This window comes from Piliocolobus tephrosceles, chromosome 15, assembly GCF_002776525.5.
Source record: "Piliocolobus tephrosceles isolate RC106 chromosome 15, ASM277652v3, whole genome shotgun sequence".
Lineage (NCBI taxonomy): Eukaryota > Metazoa > Chordata > Mammalia > Primates > Cercopithecidae > Piliocolobus > Piliocolobus tephrosceles.
This window is the reverse complement of record NC_045448.1, coordinates 42,302,518-42,320,894: the sequence shown is the minus strand read 5'-3', so window position 1 is coordinate 42,320,894 and position 18,377 is coordinate 42,302,518. Positions and strand designations below refer to the sequence as shown.

The window sequence follows — 18,377 nt, the reverse complement described above, 5'->3', positions numbered from 1 at the left end:
GATATAAATTAAGACCCATTGTACTCCTAAAATTGTCATTTTATTATATGTAAAAGACAGCTCAATAAAATGGATTTAAAAATTTAGAAATCTGAAAACCACTCTGTAGTTCTACTCTTTCACTAAAACCAAGATACGAAATGCTCTAATGTTGCTATTGAGAATGCATTTGATAATGAAAATGACAGACAAATCCCCAAAGGAGCAGAGTATACCCAGTTTTAAGTAAGTCCAATGAAGTCTGACAGAAATAGCTAACTACCTTATCCAGGGTTAAAACAAAATGTCAGCGATGTGAGGTAGGAAGAGATTAATAAGCAAAGAAAAGAAAATGATTCTCAAAAGCCTGCTCTAAAAACACTTTCTCATACATTTCTTAGGAATGTGTCTTTATCTTATCTGTTGTTTTTCAAATTCCATAATCTACCCTAGGGTATTCAGCAAGTTTGTCAAGTTAAGGCACTAAAAATATTTACCTTACAGTTAAAGACTTTTTTTTTCAAATGTAAATTAAGGACTTTCAAAAAGTCAAAAATCAAATTCATTGTGGATCCAGAATGAACCTGTGCTTCCCTGTGCTTAATATAGGGAAATAAAATTACATAGTAACGTAGTTCAGGATCTCCTTAGTTATTTTGGCTATGTATTTTTCTGTGGCAATTATAAGCTATTTGGAAAATAGGAAAAGTGATTCAATCCGAAGTAGGTAGCTAGCATTATTCCCAGGTAAAAACAGACATAGCAAAGTTCAGTAAAACAAGCACAGACTTTTTAAAGATCACACTCCAGTTATTCCACTTAGTGAAACTAGAATGGGTCTGAGAATTAGACAGTAATGTATCAACATTTCCTGATTTTGTTGCTTGTAAGTATGATTACGTAGGAGAAAGCCTTATATACAGGAAATAAACTCTAAAATGTTAGAGGGTGATGGGGCATCCGTTTAGCAATTTAATTCTCAATAGCTTTTTGGGGCCTTTTTAATTGGTATTATAAAATAATGATATTTCAGAGTTACTATGAACACTTAAAATTATATGCTTAAAGTGCCTGATTCCTAAGAGACTCTTGTGGAATTTTCCTCTAATTTTAAATCGGTCCGTATCTCCTATCCAACTACTGAAGAAAAGAGGGAAGACCTGTTTCAGGCCCCTTTCATGTCTCTCCTGAATTACTGCAAAAACTCCACACTGATATACCTATTTTCAATATTGTCTGCTCTAATTCATTCTCCCCAGTACCAGCAGACTAAACTTTCTAAAATCCAAACTTGATTACAAGTCCTTTAGTGGCTCACCCATCACCTTCAGGCCCAAAGCCAAACTCTTCAGCATGACACTGAAGATAATCAGTGATATGGTCCTCTCCTGCCTTCATCTCTCATCTCTATACTCAATTATTAATATTTACTTACTAGTTCCCCAAAGACCCCATGCTATGTTCGGGAGACTATAAAGAAGGCTCTCTAACTGCCTAGAATTAAATCATGGCTCAACCTTAAGCCAAGGCTGAACAAGTTTCAACCTTAAGCAAGGGATGAAAACTTTTTTCTATAAAAAACCAGACAGCAGAGATTTTTAGGCTCTGCATGCCATTCGGTCTCTGTTACAACTACTCTACTCGGCCATTGTCATGTGACAGTAGTTACAGACAATCCCTAAGTAAACAAGTACGGCTGGTTCCAACACAATTTTATTTATGGATATTGAAATTTGAATTTCATATAATTTTCATGGGTCACAATATTCTTTTTATTTTTCAACTACTTAAAAATGCACAAACCATTTTCTCAGACAGCATAAAGAGACCAGACTGGCCAGAAGGTGGTAGTTTGTCAATCCCTAATCCTGAGCAAGTTATTTTCCCTCTCTTCAACTCAGTTTCTTTATAAAATGAAAAAAAAAATTAATATATGCTCAGGTATTATATTATTCCAGGACAAATGATTTTGCCAATATGTCACAGATATATCATTGCACAAAGGACAGAAAACTAGATTACATAAAAACAAAAAGTTAAAGAGAATTATATCAATCCACTGATCCTACGGTTTTTCCCATCGACCAAAGCAGTTAGGCACTAGATATGAGAGCAGTTACCACTCAAAAGACAATACATTCAGCCTACTATAAAACACATTCTTGTCCTTAAGAAATGTATTGCCTAATTGAAAAGACAACATGAAATACTTAAAGGGCTATATATATGAGTTAACAACATAAGGCAAATATATGATTGATCTCTGTAAGTAAAATCAAATGTGCCAGATTTCAGAAAATAGGAGAGAAAATTCCTGTGGATTACAGTGGTCAAAAGAAGAGGTGGACTTAAACTACTTTGGATAAACAGAAATTACTAAGAGAAAGGAAAGACATTAAATAAATAATGATATAAAAAGAAACCAGTTAACAAAAAACTAAGCAAGAAAAGGGATACAGAGGGAATCCATGTAGGGGCCGTGGTAACGGGTGAAGCTGGAAAGGCAGGAGAGAGCCAGGTGGCAGGACAACTTGGACACCATACTAGAGTTTATCTTACAGAAACTTGAGAAGAAAGTTCTTAAAACAGGGAGTGACAATGAAAATGGTGTGTTAGAATAAATAATCTGGTGGCCATATGCAGGTTAAGAAAGAATACAATGAGATAAAAACTACTGAAAACAACTCTTTCTTTGTTGCCGTGACATTGACTCATTCAAAAAACATTTAACACCATCTTATAGGTGCTACTACTAAACAACTCTTCAGAGCACAGCAAACAGCCCAAATTGCTTTAAGTACCAAAGTAGGTGTTAAAGTCCGGAAAGAAAGAGGGCCAGAAGGTGGAAGAGGTGACCTCATCCTGGTCACACAACCCACATTTTGCCTCTACCAACACCACCACCCACAAACAGCTGTTTTAAGACCTCCCCAGCATCCCGAGAATTCTCTAGTAACTGGATATATAGGTCCTGAATCCAGATTGATAAACAGTGACCTATAATAATTAACCTGAAAAAAAAGATTTTATTGAAATACAGCCAAATTAATAAGAAAAAATACTAAAAATAAAAAGAAATGTATGTCCAACCATAAAGGTAGCATAGTAAATAATAAGACCTTAAATATAAATGATTTTTTAAAAAAAGGAACCGAGAATGGAAGCCTGCAAAACGTATATGTGTATTTTATACATACATATACATATACCAAAAACCTATCAAATTCAGATACAGTGACTAAGATGTATAACAAAGTAGCCCTAGGGCAGCTATCAATGTTTTAACTACCTGTTTTTGTATCTCCAAGATTACTTTTCTGTATAATCTGACCCAGCCATATCCCACACAGGTTATATCACCAACATCTAAGAAAAAAGGATAATGTGCTCACAACCAACAGTGTAGACATCAATTGTTTTTACAGAAGCCACTGACCTCCTAAGAGTGAATAATTTAATTAAAACTCTTTATTGTCTATCTCCCTTCACAATAATATAAGCTTCATGAGAGCAGGGATTTTTGTTTTGTTCACTGACATATTCCCAGTATGAAAACAATGCCTGGCATGCAGTATTTACTTAACAAATATTTGTTAAATCGTTAGATTTTCATTCTGGGAGCTATAATTAGCGTCAGTCACCACTCTGTCACCCAGGTTGGAACACAGTGGTGTGATCTCAGTTCACTGTAACCTCTACCTCCCAGGCTCAAGCAATCTCCCCACCTCAGCCTCCTGAGTCCCTGAGACCACAGGCGTGCACCACCATGCCTGGCTAATTTTTTGTACTTTTGGTAGAGATGGGCGGTGGGGTGGGGGGGCCTCATCCAATACAACTGGTATCCTTGTAAGAAGAGGAAATTTGGGCAGGGCGCAGTGGCTCACGCCTGTAATCCTGGCACTTTGGGAGGCCGAGGTGGGCGGATCATGAGGTCAGGAGATCGAGACCATCCTGGCTAGCACTGTGAAACCCCATCTCTACTAAAAACATACACAAAAAAATGAGCCGGGCATGGTGGCAGGCGCCTGCAGTCCCAGCTACTCGGGAGGCTGAGGCAGGAGAATGGCATGAACCCGGGAAGTGGAGCTTGCAGTGAGCCAATATCGCATCACTGCACTCCAGCCTGGGTGACAGTGAGAGACTCCGTCTCAAAAAAAGAAAAAAAAGGAGGAAATTTGGACACACAGACACCAGTGATATGTGCACATAAAGAAAAGGCCACACGAGGACACAGAAGATGGCAATCTACAAGCTAGGGAGAAAGGTGTTATAAGAAATCAAACCTGACAAAACACTGATTTCTGACCTCTAGCTTCCAGAACCGTGAGAAAATATGTTTCTGTTGTGTAAGCCACCCAGTCTGTAGTAATTTCGTATGGTAGCTCTAGCAGACTAACAGACATGTAAACATGATTTGGGAAGTGATATAAAATAAAGAAATACTTGTGATATTTGGTGGAAAAGATACAGTTTTCAATTTTTTCATTAGAGCTATTGTTTTCTCTAAAAATGATGAGGCTTCTCCCCTTCCCCCATAGTTCAGTCCTAAAGCTATCAAGGCAGCCAGTACAAGGCAAGAGTGTAAGGAGGTCATTCTGGTAGAGGAGCAGCACAGCATGGTGTGTCAGAGTTTAGTGTGCAGGGTATCAACAACCAGGTGGATGAGAAAGGCAGCCTGGCATAGGATGCTGGAGCCCTGGTGGGATGAGAATGTCAGTACGAGATGACGGGGCAACCCACCACAGGTTCAATCAGAACCTGAATAGGCAAGGAAGTAGAAACCAGTGGAGACAGGAGATTGATTATGCAGGGAGGACTCATCAAATAAATAAATATGCTAAGTATAAAGGAAGCCAGGTTTCTGTTGGGGAAGTAATTATAAATATATAAAGGAGGAAACTAAAATTAATCCTATGCTGTTGTAAAAATATAGCTGTAACTATATCTATATATTGCCACACACACATGTACATAAATATATTCCTTAATTTTAACTACTGTGACAAGGACTCCAGCAGCATTGAACACAACTAATGCACAGAGCTTGGTTTCTAAATACCATTCTCCATAAAAGAAGTAGGGCTCTTTGGCAAAATGGCTGATTGTAGGGCTGGAGCAAAAAGAGTACAAGACGAACCTGAATCATCTTATTGTGTCACAACACAAGAAAGTCATCAAAGAATGATGAGAGCATGGCAAAAAAAACAAAGAAGACAGTTTAGAGGGGCATCTACTTGCTAAAACAGGGCCAATTTAAGCATCAAAATAAACAGTAATGGATTATAACCCATCAAAAAAGTAAGAAACCTGGCCAGGCACGGTGGTTCATGCCTGTAATCCCAGCACTTTGGGAGGCTGAGGTAAGTCATCTGAGGTCAGGAGTTTGACACCAGCCAGGCCAACATGGTGAAATCCCATCCCTACTAAAAATACAAAAACTAGCCAAGTGGTAGTGGCACACACCTGTAAACCCAGCTACTCAGGAGGCTGAGGCAGGAGAATCGCTTGAGCCTGGGAGGCGGAGGATGCTGTGAGCCGCGATCGCACCACCACACTACAGTCTGGGCGACAGAGTGAGACCCTGTCTCAAATACAAAATAAAATAAGAAACCTGAGTCCACACAGATATAAACCAATACACTGAAGGTCTGATGAAGAACTGAATATTTACATCGTTTCAAAGCACATTTTACAAAATAGCTATTAACTACCAAGTAAAACAAGAAAAATAATCTTGCAATTACTAAAACTGTAAAATTGTGGACAAGTCTAGCAGACACCAAGTGATCAAAATGGACATCACCAGTAATGGGATAAATCAAAACCCTGTGCCACCTAATAGGATGCAACGAGACAAACACAGCTTCACTTCTGTGGCATTTCTCCCAAAATTGCATAATTTGAATCTAAAAACATCAAATTTAGGGACAGTCTACAAAACAACTGGAGGGCAACTTTCCAAAGTGTCAAGGTCACAAAAGCCAAGGAAGACTAAGGAACTGTTCTGTATCAAAGAGACATGAGAACTACATTCAACATGTAATTGTGAACTACAGCTTTTTGCCATAAAAGACATTACTGAGACAATTAGTGAAACTAGAATGGGTCTGAGAATTAGACAGTAATGTATCAACATTTCCTGATTTTGTTGGTTGTAGATGGTTATGTAGGAGAAAGCCTTATTTACAGGAAATAAACACTAAAATGTTAAGAGGGTGATAGGGCATCTGATTAGCAATTTAGGTCTCGAATTGTTACAGTATAAAGAAGACAGGTACTTTCATCACCTCTTAGGCTAGGTAAAGGTTGCAAAGATAGGTCTACAGAGGCCAGGAAAGAAATGACTAAAACAAGCTGCATGTAAGGTAGGGACTGAGGGCACCTGGCACACCACTTAGCGAATATATAGACCATCTGGAATGGAATGCAAGCCCAGAGTGGCAAGATCACTCTATTTTTCAATAGAAACCAAACATCCACATTGCTATACGAAATTTCCCAATTTTTAAAACACTCAAAAGGGCCAAACAAAACATGTCTGTTGGCTAAATGTGAACCACAGCTACCTCTGGCCCAGAGACATGTTTCTCAAACTGAGGCTTAGGGATAAAAGGAAGCCACATGATATACACAAGGAACATATTCTTGGAGCCGCAGTTTTATCTCAAGGGTTTGCCTGGAATTTTCTGGAAGACAGGATAGTTTCAAATTTTTTTAAAGCTATACTATGAAGTATAATGCACAGTTCATATTTTTTTAAACTTTTCATTTGAAAATGATTCCAAACTCACAGAAAAGCTGTAAGAACAAAAACAGTACAAAGACTATCCACATAGCTTTCACCAAATTAACCTATTATTAACATTTTATCCATTGGCTTTATTTACACACATGCACATATGCATGCTCTCTGTCCCTCCCTCCCTCTATATGTCCATGTACTGGGTGTATATATAAAACACATATGGTCACGTGCAGTGGCTCACGCCTGTAATCCCAGCATCTTGGGAGACTGAGGCGGGTGCATCACTTGGGGTCAGGAGATCCAGATCAGCCTGACCAACAGAGTGAAACCCCATCTCTACTAAAAATACAAAATTAGCCGGGCATGGTGGCATGCGCCTGTAATCCCAATTACTCGGGAGGCTGAGGCAGGATAATCGCTTGAACCCGGGAGGCAGAGGGTGCAGTGAGCCGAGATCACGCCACTGCACTCTAGCCTGGGTGACAGAGCGAGACTCCATCTCAAAACAAAACAAAAAAGTCCCACATATGTATTACATTTGTTTCCTAAACCATTTGAATATAAGTTATAAACATCACGGATCATTCTCCATAAAAACTTTGGTATGTATTTCCTAAGAATAAAAGTATTCTCTTACATAACCTGAAGACAGTTATCAACTTCAATAAACATTAATGCAATACTTACTACCATCCATATTCCAGTTTTGCCAAGTGATCCAATAATATCCTTTATTATATTTTCCCCTCTATACAAGATCCAGTCTAAAATCAGGTAGTCCACTTAGTTACCATATCTCTTAAGTCTTCTTTAGCCTGGAATGTTTCCACAGACTTTGTCTTTATAACATTAAAAAAAAAAAAAAAAAAAAAACCCAGCTCCCCGATGTTTTAAAAAACTAGATGTTCCCCATCTGGAGTTTAAAATTTCCTCATGATTAGATTCAGGCTATGAATTCATGGCTGAAAAACACGGTAAGTGATGTGTTCTTTTCAGGGTATCACATGCAGATACAAACAACAACCACTGGTGATATTTGATCATGCACACAATGTGCATGTGTGCAAAAAAGACAATAATATGGTTGTCTGATTTCACCACCATATTGAGTTACTGTTTTCCCCCCTTACAAGTAATAAGCATTATATGGGGAGAAATTTAAGACCATGCAGACATCCTGCTCCTCACCAAAATATCCCCTTAGATTTAGCGTCTATTGATGATTCCTGTCTGAATAAATCTTTATTATAATTGTTGCAAAACAATCATATTAACTTTAAAGTTACACAGATTTCAACTTTTGGCTATACTCCCAGATCCCTTAAGTGTAAGTGCTCAGTTCCCTCCACTTTAGAAGCGCTATAGTGCAATGGTTTGAGTGTACTAATCAGGGACAGCTTCCTGGGGAAAAAATGTATTTCAGCAAATAAGTGGGGAACCAGTCAAGACACAGACAACTCCATCAGATTGGCTTAAAAGTAAAATAAAGCAATATGGTAAACCCTCTTTTTTTGCAGTTGTTTTTGGCTCCCAGGGATTTCTCACGTGAAAGGCATCACATGGGGGATACTCACCACACTACAAACAAGGAAAATCCTCTTACTTATTTGAGACAGGGTCTCGCTGCTCGCTCTGCTGCCCAGGCTGGAGTGCAGTGACATGATCATAGCTCACTGCAGCCTCCACCTCCTGGGCTCAAGCGATCCTCTCACCTCAGCCTCCCAAGGAGCTGGGTATGTGCCACCACGTTTGGCTAATTTTTGTTTTTTTGGTAGAGACAGGGTCTCACTGTGTTGCCCAGACTGGTCTTGAACTCCAGGCCTCAAGTGATACTCCTACCTTGGCCTCACAAAGTGCTAGGATTATAGGTGTGAGCTACACCACCTGGCCTGAAAATTCTCTTTCAAAGCAAAGAATTGATTTGCAAGGTAAATATACCCCAGCCCTACCAATATTATAAAATCACTTCTTTACATACTGAGTTTGCCTGAATTACATTCATTCTAGAACTAATAAATATCTTTCTGCTCCTACTGATGTTAAACATATTCTAATTATATTCAGACTCTAAAAACTTATCAAAGACATAGCCCACAACTCATGATTACTTCTGATTATTCATCCACCTTTTCATGTATGTTAACCTTTCCACCTATTCTCTCAAAGATAGGGATTAGCCACTAAAAATGTATCTTTCATCTGATTGTGACCAACAGAAATTTTACACTGAAATCTAAGACAAATATATATAACTGATATTAAATGTTCCATGAAGCAATCTCACATGAAGTACTGATATTTTACATTATCTCTTCCTTTTCTCATTTTTCTAATGTTGGTCCTGACCACTACTAAACTGAGTTCAAAAACCATTCATAGGTCATGCATATGACTTGTACTTGAAAATAATACCCTAGAATCTGGCACACAATTCTTTATCAGATTCCCAATAAAGTCTGAAGATTTCACACATTTCACGTGAAATGAGAAATAAGAACAAAGTGAGTTGTTTGTTTGCTTGCTTGTTTGAGATGGGGTCTCGCTCTGTCACCCAGGTTGGAGACCAGTGGTGTGATCTGAGCTCACTGCAACCTCCACCTCCTAGGCTCAAGCAAGCCTCCCAGCTCAGCCTCCCAAGTTATCTGGGACCACAGGTGTGCACCACCATGCCTGGCTAATTTTTTTGTACTTTTGGTAGAGACAGGGTCTCACCATGTTGCCCAGGCTGGTCTCAAACTCCTGAGCTCAAGTGATCCGCCCGCCTCAGCCTCCCAAACTTTTGGGATAACAGGTGTAAGCCATATTTAATTTTTAAAGTAATTTTACATTTTTTTATTCTGAGATTGTGTATTATAATCTTTTGGTCTTCAAGTGTCATTTCTTTTAAAAAAAAACAAGGTATGAAAGTGAAGGTTGTTAAGTCGTCAACTATATGCTAGTCCCCAATTTTTTTCCTCCACATTTTACTCCACATTTTACTGGATCATGAAATCTTCACAAGACTTCAAAGACACATGAGAGTTTCAGCCTTCAATAAAACCTTCAATACAGCCTTCAAGAGGCTTATACATTTGGCTTAGGTGGGCGTGGTACCTGCAATCCCCCAGCACTCTGGGAGGCCTCAGCGGGCAGATCACTTGAGGTCAGGAGTTCGAGACCAGCCGGGGCAACGTGACGAAACCCATCTCTACTAAAAATACAAAAATTAGCCGAGTGTGGTGGCACACGCCTGTCATACCACCTAGTCGGGAGGCTGAGGCAGGAGAATCCCTTGAACACAGGAGGCAGAGGTTGCAGTAAGCTGAGATCACACCACTGCATTCCAGCCTGGGCAACAAAGCAAAACTCCGTCTCATAAAAAAATAAATAAAATAAAATAAAATAAAAACAATTTGGCTTAGGGAAATAACAATTTTAAGATTTGCAATAATTACTTTCACCTTATAACTATAAGAAAAAAAACATTTCGCAATAAGTACCCCAAGAGTGGTCCTATCAAGTGTTCAAGGAAGAATACTTTGGGCTGGGAATGAAAAGAAATAAACATTTTTACAAAGGAAATAATATTTGAGTTGAGCCTTGAAGGGTATTGGGAATGGTCATCAGGATGAAAAGATGAAAATCTGAGGAACAAGAAATAGGTCATTTTGGTCAGAACATGGTAAGACAGTAGAAAGAGATGACAGAGGACTTGAGAAGAGGCTAAGAGGCTAAGGTGTTTAAATGTAGTCATCAAGGCAATGAAGCAATCTCAGAGGGTGAATGGCACAATCAAAGTATGGCTTTAGGAAGATTAATCTGAGGGCCTTGTACAAAATAAACTGGACAGGTGGAGATTCTTGACGCCATGCAATAATCCATGCATCGAATAATAAGTACCTGAACTACAGCGGTGGAAAACAAAAGGGATGAGAAAAGGTGACAAGAATTGATAAGTCTTAGAAGAGATTCTAATGCCCCAGGCAAAAATGGCAAAGAATCAAACATGATTCTGAAATTTCAAACTGGGTGATACAGTCAGTGGGAAATAAGGAAAAGAAGCTGATTCAGGAGAGAAGTTCAGATTCAGGTATGTACCTGAGGGTTATAAAGAGTCAGTAACTCAGTAGAGAAAAGACCACTACACTCCATCAGAAAAATCTGAGTTCAAGTGGATTAAAAAAAAAAAGGTTAGGATCCAATGAAAAACACAGAATGCAAAATTATGTCTGCAGTATGATTTTAACTATCAAAAAAGTTAGACAAAGAAAAAGACCAAGAACAAGTACATCAACACGTTAACATCAGCTGCGTACAGATGGGCTAAAGATAATTTATTTTTCTATTCTTTTTTCCTTTATTTAAAAATAATATGAGGCTAGGCATGGTGACTCACACCTCTAATTCCAGCACTTTGGGAGGCTGAGGTGGATGGATCACTTGAGGCCAGCAGTTCGAGACCAGCTTGGTCAATATGGCAAAACCTCATCTCTATTAAAAATACAAAAATTAGGTGGGGGTGGTGGTGCACACCTGTCATCTCAGCTACTCGGGAGGCTGAGGCACAAGAATCGCTTGAATCCGGGAGGCAGAAGTTGCAGTGAGCGAAAACTGTGACACTGTACTCCAGCCTGGGCAACAGAGAGAAACTCTGTCTCAAAAAAACAAAATAAAATAAAATAATATAGATACAAACAATCCCAACCATACAAAAAAAGAAAAAACCTGGACTCAACGTTTTAAAAAAATAACACATTCTTAGCCAGGTGCAATGGCTCACATCTGTGATAACGGCACTTTGGAAGGCCTAGGCATGTGAATAACAAGGTCAGGAGATCACAACCATCCTGGCTAACACAGAGAAACCCCATCTCTACTAAAAATACAAAAAATTAGCCAGGTGTGGTGGCAAGCGCCTGTAATCCCAGCTACTTAGGAGGCTTGAGGCAGGAGAATGGCTTGAACCTGCGAGGCAGAGGCTGCAGTGAGCTGAAATGGTGCCATTGCACTCCAGCCTGGGCAACAGAGCGAGACTCCATCTCAAAAACAAACAAACACTCTCGGCCAGGCATGGTGGCTCACGCCTGTGAGGGAGGCCGAGGTGGGTGGATCACACAAGGTTAGGAGTTCAAGACCAGCATGGCCAAGGTGGTGAAACCCATCTCTACTAAAAATACAAAAATTAGCTAAGCATGGTGGCGGGCACCTGTAATTCCAGCTACTCGGGAGACTGAGGCAAAGAACTGCCTAAACCTGGCAGGCAAAGGTTGCAGTGAGCTGAGATCACGTCACTGCACTCCAGCCTGGGCAACAGAGCAAGACTCTGTCTCCAAAAAAAAAAGCATAATAATTTATCTCCCAAGGTTAGTATGCAGATTAAATGAGGTAAAAGCTCTTTATAAACTGTAAATAAGGAATGCTTTAGAATAATATTTAAAAATCATATACAGCATGCAAAATTAAGCCATTAGAATAGCATAAGACAGCTAAAGGATAAGAGATCATATACAGACATAGAAATATACTATACAGTCAGGCGCAGTGGCTCACACCTGTAATCCCAGAACTTTGGGAGGTCAAGGTGGGTGGATCACCCAAAGTCAGGGGTTTGAGACCAGCCTGGCCAACACGGTGAAACCCTGTCTCTACTAAAAATACAAAAATTAGCCGGGTGTGGGGGCACACGACTGTAATCCCAGCTACTCGGGAGGCTGAGGCAGGAGAATCGCCTGAACCAAGAAGGCAGAGGCTGCAGTGAGCTGAGATTGCACCATTGTATTCTAGCCTGGGAGACAGAGCAAGACTCCGTCAGATACACACACAAAAAGAAATATGCTATAGATCTGGGAATCTTCCACACTGAGGTAATACTAGATGAAGTAGATTCTTCCCCTAAACTTTTTACAAGTATTAGAATCATTTTAAACATCAAAATATTTTTCTAAAATTTCTTAAGAATATTAAAGTTTTACACATTACAGATATGGACTCCCACATACAAAACGCAGTAATTTGCTACGTGTTATTCCAACTTACACATAAGACAGAGAAAGACTCCCTAGAATTTGAACTGCTAAATAAATTATTTCATTGTTTCAAAAAGCCAAGCTCTACGGAGATAAATCTAGCAATCAACAAATGTTCTCTCAGAAGTTGCTTGCTTGAAACATAGCACAGCATTCTAAATGGTGTTTCCTCCCTTCATCCCCATTTCTGGTACTTAGGCTTAATAGTAAACATCTCTACATACAGTATGTACTTTATTATTATTATTATTTTTTTTAGAGGCAGAGGTTTGCTTTGTGGCCCAGTGGAGTGCAGTGGTACAATCGTAGCTCACTGCAACCTTTAATTCCTGCGCTCAAGTGCTCCTCCTGCCTCAGTCTCCCAAGTTGCTGGGGTTAGAGGCGCATGCCACTATGCCTATTTTTGTTTTTTTGTAGAGAGAGGGTCTTGCTATGCTGCCCAGGCTGGTCTCAAACTACTGGGCTCAATCGATCATTCCACCTCGGTTTCCCACGGTGCTGGGACTACAGGCGTGAGCCACTGTACCTGGTCATGGTACTTATTTTAAAAACCAGGCAGTAAGCTCCTGAAGGGCAAAAAGCATGTCTTTTACTTGTCTTTCCCATGAGAACCACCTAGCATAGTGCTAGTCCATGCTCGATGTTAATCCATATACATGTTGAAAAATACTCTAGCTAACTCATGAAGATGCTCTACTATTTAAGAGTTACTACTCATGTCCTGTTATATAACTTAAGTCTATCTTGAACTCTTCAAGAGACAAGCAATCAATAAAAAAAGTTTTAAAAAAACCTCTCCAAATATAACATGAAAAACATTTTCATGTAAATAAGGAATGCTTTAGGTTAATATTTGAAAATCACATACAGCGTTGTTCCTTTAAGAAAGGAAGACTAAATCTGTGATGAGATATCACAGTTCTAACAATGTGATGTTAAAAAGACTAATGGTCCGTAAGTTGAAGCATACTGCTCTACTTGTTCACATTTATAACCCTGCACCCAGAATACTGTTTCTTATAGATCCTAATCCAACAGTTTCGTTCACTACGATTTTTCTTAGGGGGAAGATTTTAAGTTTTGCTGTTTAACTTTTGAGGCAGAAAAATTTAAAGCTGACATGGTTAGGTATAAGGTTTCTTTCAAATGCAAACAGACTAATCTCTAGGTTAATTCCAAGATAAAAGTCTTAAAATTAAACCTCTATTACAAAAGAGATTCTAAAATGATTAAGCATGAAATGCACCCAATCCCTGTCTTATAAAAAATCGGTAAAAGCTGTATGAATAGTTCCCCACTTTTGCACATAGACCTGAGATTTAAAATATACACAGTATATACATTTTGCACATGGATATCTATATGTAGTGATTTGGAGGCAAGATATCAAGGTAATTGAGTAGTTTTCTCTCCTTAAAAAAAAAAAAAAGGTTTCTACAGTGCTGCCTTAAGTTGCCATAATTCGTGAATTAAAAGATATATTAATAATACCTAAGGGAAATTCCAGAGTACAAGCACCTGCCAGCCAAGTTGCCTGAAACTCATCAGTTGCGGAGATTAAAAGAATTCTTCAGTTCTTTTTATGTAAAACAAAGATAATATAATCAGTACCATGTAACTTCAATGTGGCATTTATAAAATGGCCAATCATCTATCATTCATATGATTTAAAAAAACACTAGTCTTAATTGCCATTAGACATCTTATAAAATGCACTTAATACAGTGGTTTTCTTATCTAAACATGCAACAATCAAGGGTACAGTTTGAATTTTAAGTTTTTCACTTTCCAAAATGAGTCACCACAGGATTCTCTTAAATAATCTCTTCTCTAAAATTGTTCTGTTTATAAAGCACTCAATTTTTCTGCTTATAAAAATGTATTTTTTTCACCATTTTTCAAGAACCTATCTAATATGTAAAAGGAAATACACACATACTTCCTTGAGGATAAATGCTTTCAATACTTGTAACCCCAGAAGAACTTCACATGTTTTGAATTCTTGTTTGGTTTAAAAAAAAAAAAAAAAGTTTTTAAACATCTACTAGAGTAGAAGTACTTGCCTTTATATTCATGGCTCTCCTGATAAAATAAAGATCAATGTCACTCTAAGCTCTAGGCTAATTAACTGCAGAGAACAGAAACAAGCAATTTGGCAAGAGCTGAGCAAAGCTCTGCTTAAAGACTACCAGTAAAATATACCAGTACTACTCCTCCCCCACCCTTTAAGGTTTCAATTAAGATGGGGCCTAGTTTTACTCTTACAAGGGACACAGAAAGAGAAAGCACAGAGCTCCCACTGAGAAGCATCTTCATCAAGAGCAGCTCCAGAAATACTGCCAGGAACCATTTCCTTCCCTCTCTGCAGACGCAGGTTCCTCTGATAGGCATATCTCCTCTGCTCCTGATTAACACCATATCTAAAGAAAAGTCTCATCACATACCACCCAAAGCATGGCATCAAATAAATTTTTTAAATCCAACATTAGGGTCAACAATGACGCTCTATATGAAAAGTGTGAGCCCCAAATGCAACTCATCTTCATCTCTCGGTCTTTTATATCACTTGCCTCATGAACTGGTTAAGAAAGAAAGCTATTACAAAGCATAATCAATGTTTGAAAATAAACTTAAGTGCCCCAACTGGTGAGAAAGACTCCTTCTAAACACTTATAGAAGATGAAGCTTTACCAAATCCTCCAGAAGTCTTTAGAACCAACAGGAAAGAAGTTAAAGTGAATAGTGATCTCCCCATTCCTACAGGATGAGGACCCAATACAGTACAAAGATAACACAGCTCTCCACAACATCCCCTAAAAAGACACTCAATTTTTACTTTAGCATATGATCAGCCCTTTAGCGGACATATAGGACAAGTTTTTCGGTCCAACATTTACTGTGAATAAACCAACGCATGGAGCTAAAAAAGAACTAGGGAAAAATGGATGTCTCTCTAAAAGGCGCCCAACCTAAGTAAGGAATTACAAGACATCAAAGGTTAGATAATGGACAACAGGTGCCTTTGAGGAGGAACGAGTAACACAACACTCAGTTGCCTCCTATTTTAGGATTTCCACTCTGAAAGCACTATAACAACAATTTTTTTCTGCCCAAGAAAAAGGGAAGGCCAAAATTATGGATTTTACTATTTAATATCTATTATGGGCCCATTGCTCTTTGACTTACTTTTTTACTTTAGATTTTAAAAATCCATCTCATCTCGATATTATCTGGATATAGTACGGCCTATGTATGGACAGACTCCTCACTGATCAGTGAACATTAACCAAGTATAGACTTATTATCAAGAAACGTAAAAGAAAGGCGTCTGAATACAAGCTACCTGCACATAAAAAACTCAAAATACAATTCCAGCAGTGGGTATCACATAACTGCGTTATCAGCCAAAGCTGAAACTGTTCTCTCACTATTCTAACAGTAGAACTCAATCTTTCACTAGATTCCAATGGCCTCGAAGAATAGTAGTAATTCCAGACTCAGTTTCTAGGGCAGTCAATACTAGCCTGGCGCTGTGACTTTCCTACCCAGATTACCTTCATCTGAGTGAAAGGAACACTGAAAAGGCACTTCAGCCTATTTAACAACCTCTTCCCTTTCTCCATTCCACAAAGACAACATCTTCCAAAAATGGAGAATCCTTTCCTTCCCTGATAGAGGCCCCCTTTCCTATTGATTCATTGGGCAGAATCACTTCTCCCCAGCACGCATGCAGAGCCAGAAAACACTTCTGCTTTCACTCTTAAAGAGGGTCCCCCAACACAGATGCACCTCTTCCTTTCCTGTATTAAGCGAATGATGCTCCGATGCTGCTAGGTCTCTCCACCACTGCAAAATGCTCAGAGAAGTGGAGGGAGTGAAAAGGAAGTTGCCTACTACTCTGAAGAAAACTGAAAAGTCTCCGAATTTAAAGTGAAGACTGGGGGGCGGGGGATGCCCCCTTCCTGAAGAGGGAATGAGGGTCCCCATCCTAAAAAGCAGCCTCTGTTCGGGTAAAGGCTGTCCCCACCCTGAAAGAGAGCTCTGTATATGGAAAGGGGGTAGAATGTTGTACCTTGAAGAGGAGCTTGGATTTGAAGAAGTGTCCCAATTCTGAAGGGGAGTGAGCGGGGGGAACCGTGAGTGTACGGGGAGGGGTGTGCCAGCTACTGGGGGGCCTGAGAGGGAAGGGGTTCCCCCTTTGGAGGGCCCTGCAATGAAAGGGGCTCCGGGAGGAAAGGAGGGTCTAGCACAGAGGAGGGCTGGACATGGGGGAGGGGCCCTCAGTCCACCAGAGTCCGTGGAGGGGCGGCAGCCTCGAAGGGAACATGTGCAGTGGAGCCGCGGCCACCCCGAGGGGCAGGAGGGAGGGCAGGGCCTGGGCTGTGTACGGAGAGAACAAAGTTCCCACCCTTCGCAGAAGAGGCAGGACTCCCCAGCCGTACTCACCGAGGCTGCCGGCGAAACCGTCCATCTTGCGGGGAAAGCGCCGGGCTCGGAGCTCAGCGGGGCGGGCACTTCATTCAGCGGACCGACAGAGTGGCCGACGCTGAGCCTGACCCGCTCGCTCTCTAGGTCGCCCCGCTCGGCTCCCGGCTCCTGCCTCCGTCGTCCGTCCGTTCGCCCTGGGGTAGTCAGCCGCGGCCGCCAGGACCACTTCCCCGTCAGGTTGAGAGCGGCGCCGCTCAACCGCCTGCCCGGCCTCCCTCCCAGGCAGCAGCAGCCGCCGCGAGCGCCGCGCCGCGCCCCGCCCCCGCGCCCGCGCGCAGCAGTAGCCCCGCCCCGCGCACGCCGTCACACTTCCGACTCCACCTCCCACGTGACGCCACGGAGGCGGGGTCTTGTCAGCCCCGCCCTCTCACCTTGCCTCGGCCTCGGCGTTTGTCCGCCTCGCGACAGGCTGGTGGTTGCGCCTGCGCGGTGGCCCTGCTGAAGGCTGGGGACCACAGTTTGGTTCCGACGGTGGGGATAAGGCATAGCCTCCGGCCTGGGATACTCTGATGCATGAAGGATCCTCTCCCCGTATAGCCCCTGGGAAGCCCGCAGAGCCAAGTCTGGACCCCCCTGACAAGAGATGGCCACCACGTGGGTCCTACAAGGACACTAAAGAAGCAACCAAGAAGGAGAGGTTCTCCCTCTCCCCCGGTAGGGTGAGGGACAGATAGGGACGAAGCTTTTTGACTAGCTCGATACCACCACTGCCACAGGCGCAGGGCCCGGGACAGATCAGAAGCAAGGAATTTTAGTGCTGGACATGACCCAAAAGTTCATCTTGCCCAACCAACCCTTCTTATGAAGAAAAACACAGAGCCTTAGAGAGGACAACCTGCCCAAGATCATCGAACCTAGTAGAAGCAAAAACTCAGGCTTCCTTACTCTCCCTAGCGTTCTGCCGGGTAGTGGTGGAATACGACCATATATGGCAGGCTATAGGACGGCCTGCTAGGGAACCATAATAAGGGTTATTTCAAATGAAGTAACACTGAGTTCTAGGCCCAACTCCGTATGACCCAAGAGGTGAATGTCAAATCACCTAATTTATTTAGGCCTGACTTTATTCATTTGCAAATGGGTTGTCTGGACATGTAACCAAAACATGTAAATATACATAGCCTTCATCTTCTTCCTCCCTTCCCCAACACGATTTCCCA

The 18,377-nt window shown here is 40.9% G+C and overlaps 1 protein-coding gene across 4 annotated transcripts in view; it reads right to left on the bottom strand.

The window, feature by feature from the left end:
• Positions 1-17,476, bottom strand: part of EML4 (EMAP like 4) — a 169,340-nt gene extending 151,864 nt beyond the window's left edge. For all 4 annotated transcript variants that reach the window (XR_002725720.2, XM_023189303.2, XM_023189304.2 and 1 more), the window contains exon 1: positions 17,176-17,476. Coding sequence is in view for 3 of the 4 variants with exons in the window: in XM_023189303.2 (XP_023045071.2) it covers positions 17,176-17,200 (25 nt within the window). In the remaining variant the exon portion in view is untranslated. The remainder of the gene's footprint in view (positions 1-17,175) is intronic.
• Between the last annotated feature and the right edge of the window lie 901 nt (positions 17,477-18,377).